Source organism: Argopecten irradians, chromosome 15, assembly GCF_041381155.1.
Source record: "Argopecten irradians isolate NY chromosome 15, Ai_NY, whole genome shotgun sequence".
NCBI lineage: Eukaryota > Metazoa > Mollusca > Bivalvia > Pectinida > Pectinidae > Argopecten > Argopecten irradians.
In genome coordinates this window covers 7,007,279-7,011,088 of record NC_091148.1, presented here as the reverse complement: position 1 = coordinate 7,011,088, position 3,810 = coordinate 7,007,279, and the positions used below count along the sequence as shown (strand labels likewise).

The following is a 3,810-nucleotide window of genomic DNA, read 5'->3' as shown; positions in this document are numbered from 1 at the left end:
TAGATATTAATTCTGTTCTATATTATTCATGGAAGCTCTAAGTTCGATTCCTGTATATAATAGGTAATTGAACATGCAGTTAGAGATAGGAATCCTAATAAACGGAACTCCCGCTCGTTGGCCAGTATGTTTGTTAAAACGGAACTCGGGTCTGGTTCCTAGTTCCGTATAAGCTTAAACGGAACTCGGGTCTGGTTCCTAGTTCCGTTTAAGTTAAACGGAACTGAGGTCTAGGTATCAGATCCGTTTAAGGAAATCTGTGTTATAGATATTAATTCTGTTCTATATTATTCATGGAAGCTCTAAGTTCGATTCCTGTATATAATAGGTAATTGAACATGCAGTTAGAGATAGGAATCCTAATAAACGGAACTCCGCTCGTTGGCCAGTATGTTTGTTAAACGGAACTCGGGTCTGGTTCCTAGTTCCGTATAAGCTTAAACGGAACTCGGGTCTGGTTCCTAGTTCCGTTTAAGTTAAACGGAACTGAGGTCTAGGTATCAGATCCGTTTAAGGAAATCTGTGTTATAGGTATTAATTCTGTTCTATATTATTCATGGAAGCTCTAAGTTCGATTCCTGTATATAATAGGTAATTGAACATGCAGTTAGAGATAGGAATCCTAATAAACGGAACTCCGCTCGTTGGCCAGTATGTTTGTTAAACGGAACTCGGGTCTGGTTCCTAGTTCCGTATAAGCTTAAACGGAACTCGGGTCTGGTTCCTAGTTCCGTTTAAGTTAAACGGAACTCGGGTCTGGTTCCTAGTTCCGTTTAAGGAAATCTGTGTTATAGATATTAATTCTGTTCTATATTATTCATGGAAGCTCTAAGTTCGATTCCTGTATATAATAGGTAATTGAACATGCAGTTAGAGATAGGAATCCTAATAAACGGAACTCCGCTCGTTGGCCAGTATGTTTGTTAAACGGAACTCGGGTCTGGTTCCTAGTTCCGTATAAGCTTAAACGGAACTCGGGTCTGGTTCCTAGTTCCGTTTAAGTTAAACGGAACTGAGGTCTAGGTATCAGATCCGTTTAAGGAAATCTGTGTTATAGATATTAATTCTGTTCTATATTATTCATGGAAGCTCTAAGTTCGATCCCTGTATATAATAGGTAATTGAACCTGCAGTTAGAGATAGGAATCCTAATAAACGGAACTCCGCTCGTTGGCCAGTATGTTTGTTAAACGGAACTCGGGTCTGGTTCCTAGTTCCGTATAAGCTTAAACGGAACTCGGGTCTGGTTCCTAGTTCCGTTTAAGTTAAACGGAACTGAGGTCTAGGTATCAGATCCGTTTAAGGAAATCTGTGTTATAGATATTAATTCTGTTCTATATTATTCATGGAAGCTCTAAGTTCGATTCCTGTATATAATAGGTAATTGAACATGCAGTTAGAGATAGGAATCCTAATAAACGGAACTCCGCTCGTTGGCCAGTATGTTTGTTAAACGGAACTCGGGTCTGGTTCCTAGTTCCGTATAAGCTTAAACGGAACTCGGGTCTGGTTCCTAGTTCCGTTTAAGTTAAACGGAACTCGGGTCTGGTTCCTAGTTCCGTTTAAGTTAAACGGAACTCGGGTCTGGTTCCTAGTTCCGTTTATTAAACGGAACTAGGAACTAGGAACTCGCAACCAACTTCAGCCCTCCAAAAATTGTTCACAATCGTCACTATACGTGTGCCTTAGAAGGTTTGAAAAAAAATCATTGAATTTGCTTTAGCAGTTTTGGAGACGAAGTAAAAAAAATACCGATTGTTTACAGACACACAACGCACAACTTACAACTTACGACTAACGACAATGATAAAAAAAATAAGAATATGTCACTTGAGACTTCATCTCTTGTAACTTAAAATGGGTTAAATCAGTAAGACACACAAATGCAAAATTATGCCGACGAGGAAATAATTTACAATATACAACCGGTAACCCGTTTAACTTTAAAGACATTTTATTCCATCCTAGACAACATTTATATTTTCTACTTATTATTCTGTCAACAGATGGCGAATTCTTGCTACGTTCCATCGAATGTCAGTGACTACACAGATTACGACACAGATATTGCCCCGATGTGGATCCGAGTCGGAGTGGTGGTGGTTGGAGGGGCAACAGTGCTGGTTAATATCCCAGCAATCATTGCTGTAATATTTACAAAACTTCGAAATCCTCAAGCCCGCAATTTACATCTTCTTATCTTAGGATTGACAGATCTTCTAGTTGGATTGTCTTTGTTTCCAATCCTAATTACGTTCGTAGATCCAAACAGTAAGATAAGCCATACGTCTTGCTTTTTCCGGATGTACATTTTTTCGCTCATCTACTTGAACTCATTAGGACAGGTCTGTGTAATATGTATTGATCGAACATTTTTGCTTGCCAAGACGTCTTGGAGGTATACATCGAAATATGCAAGAAGATATTTCTGGATGCTGAGTAGCATGTTTTTATTCATATCTTCATCATTGTCTTTGAGCTTTTTCATTTTTGGATTTCCTAAGAATCATGCAGTTTTTTGTAAGCTTGAAAGTATTTTCTGCGACAAATTTCAGTATTTTGCTACTGCCACCGGACTTATAGCTACTACTATTGAGTGTGTGATTGTGATGTGCTGTATATTAATGATAGTAGTTCTACAGAGACACGAACGTACATTTCGGATCCAAGTCAGACCCACAAATAATATTGATTCGGGTGAAAGAGATGCAGCCAATGATCAGATACAGAATCGTAATCAGACCAACCAACAGAGGAACAGGGGACAAGAAAGCCAAACTAGTGGAATGAGATCTAAAAGCACAATCACAATTATCATTATTGTCATTAACTTTTTTATCTTTGTGACACCATTGAACTTAGGTTTCCTGATGCAAGGTTTACATTTATTGAACAGAACTTCTAGAACAACACGACATGCGATGCTAATTTTGACGACTGTGAATTCTTTAATTAATCCCTTTATATATTGCTTCAGAACCCCTGATATAAGAGTTACAATGCAAAATGGAATTTTGAAATGTAGAGCGTTATTTAAATGCTAAATACTGTGGTAAAGACGACGAACTCTGATATACAATTACTTCACTCTTGGAGTAGTGTTGTATATGGCGCTAGTGGATTATAACTTTTCATTAGTTGGAAGCTCATTGTGTCATCAATGTCGTGACGTCAGAATTCCTGAACCTCGTGACAAAATGGCTGCCTCAGCTGGATTTTCATTTTGTTGTTGAGATTCTTCGAAATATATTATTATGTTGTTGTAGTTATGTTATTAAGAGATTTTAAATTTCTAAAATCCATATGGTATATTGTGAAAATCCTCCCAAGAATTTATTTTTGTTCTCCAGCGCTTGAAGAAATAAAATATCTCCTTTCATAAAATCTTTTATGAAATGTTCCAATCGTTAAAATATTTCATCAAAACGTATCTACAGAAAGTGTTGACGTCATAACTGCAGAAATCACTTAACAATGACAAACAAGAATATAAAAATTGTGACATGGAAATATATACCAAACCTTGGCTTCAGGGTCTGACTCTGTGTACTCATTTCACTGCACTTGTTTTGATTTATTATGTTATAGGGAATCTTATTTTTAAATATATTTTTAAATTATTAACTTATACAATATATTCCCTAACCCGAGGCAATCGATACAAACATAGGGTCAGTATACGGGTCGATACCACACCATGATATAATCAAACTTTGAAAATTCAAATTTTAAAACTAAGCAAATTCCTAAGGGTATAAACATTGTATAAATATAAACATTTTTATGTAAGGAGATTCTTACTTAATAAAC

At 36.6% G+C, this 3,810-nt stretch overlaps 1 protein-coding gene across 1 annotated transcript; it reads left to right on the top strand.

Moving 5' to 3' along the window:
• Positions 1-2,006: 2,006 nt before the first annotated feature.
• LOC138309741 (uncharacterized) lies at positions 2,007-3,267 on the top strand. The gene has a single exon (XM_069250959.1). It carries the CDS (start codon positions 2,007-2,009, stop codon positions 3,042-3,044), a length of 1,038 nt encoding a protein of 345 aa, XP_069107060.1. The 3' UTR covers positions 3,045-3,267.
• The last annotated feature ends 543 nt before the right edge of the window (positions 3,268-3,810 follow it).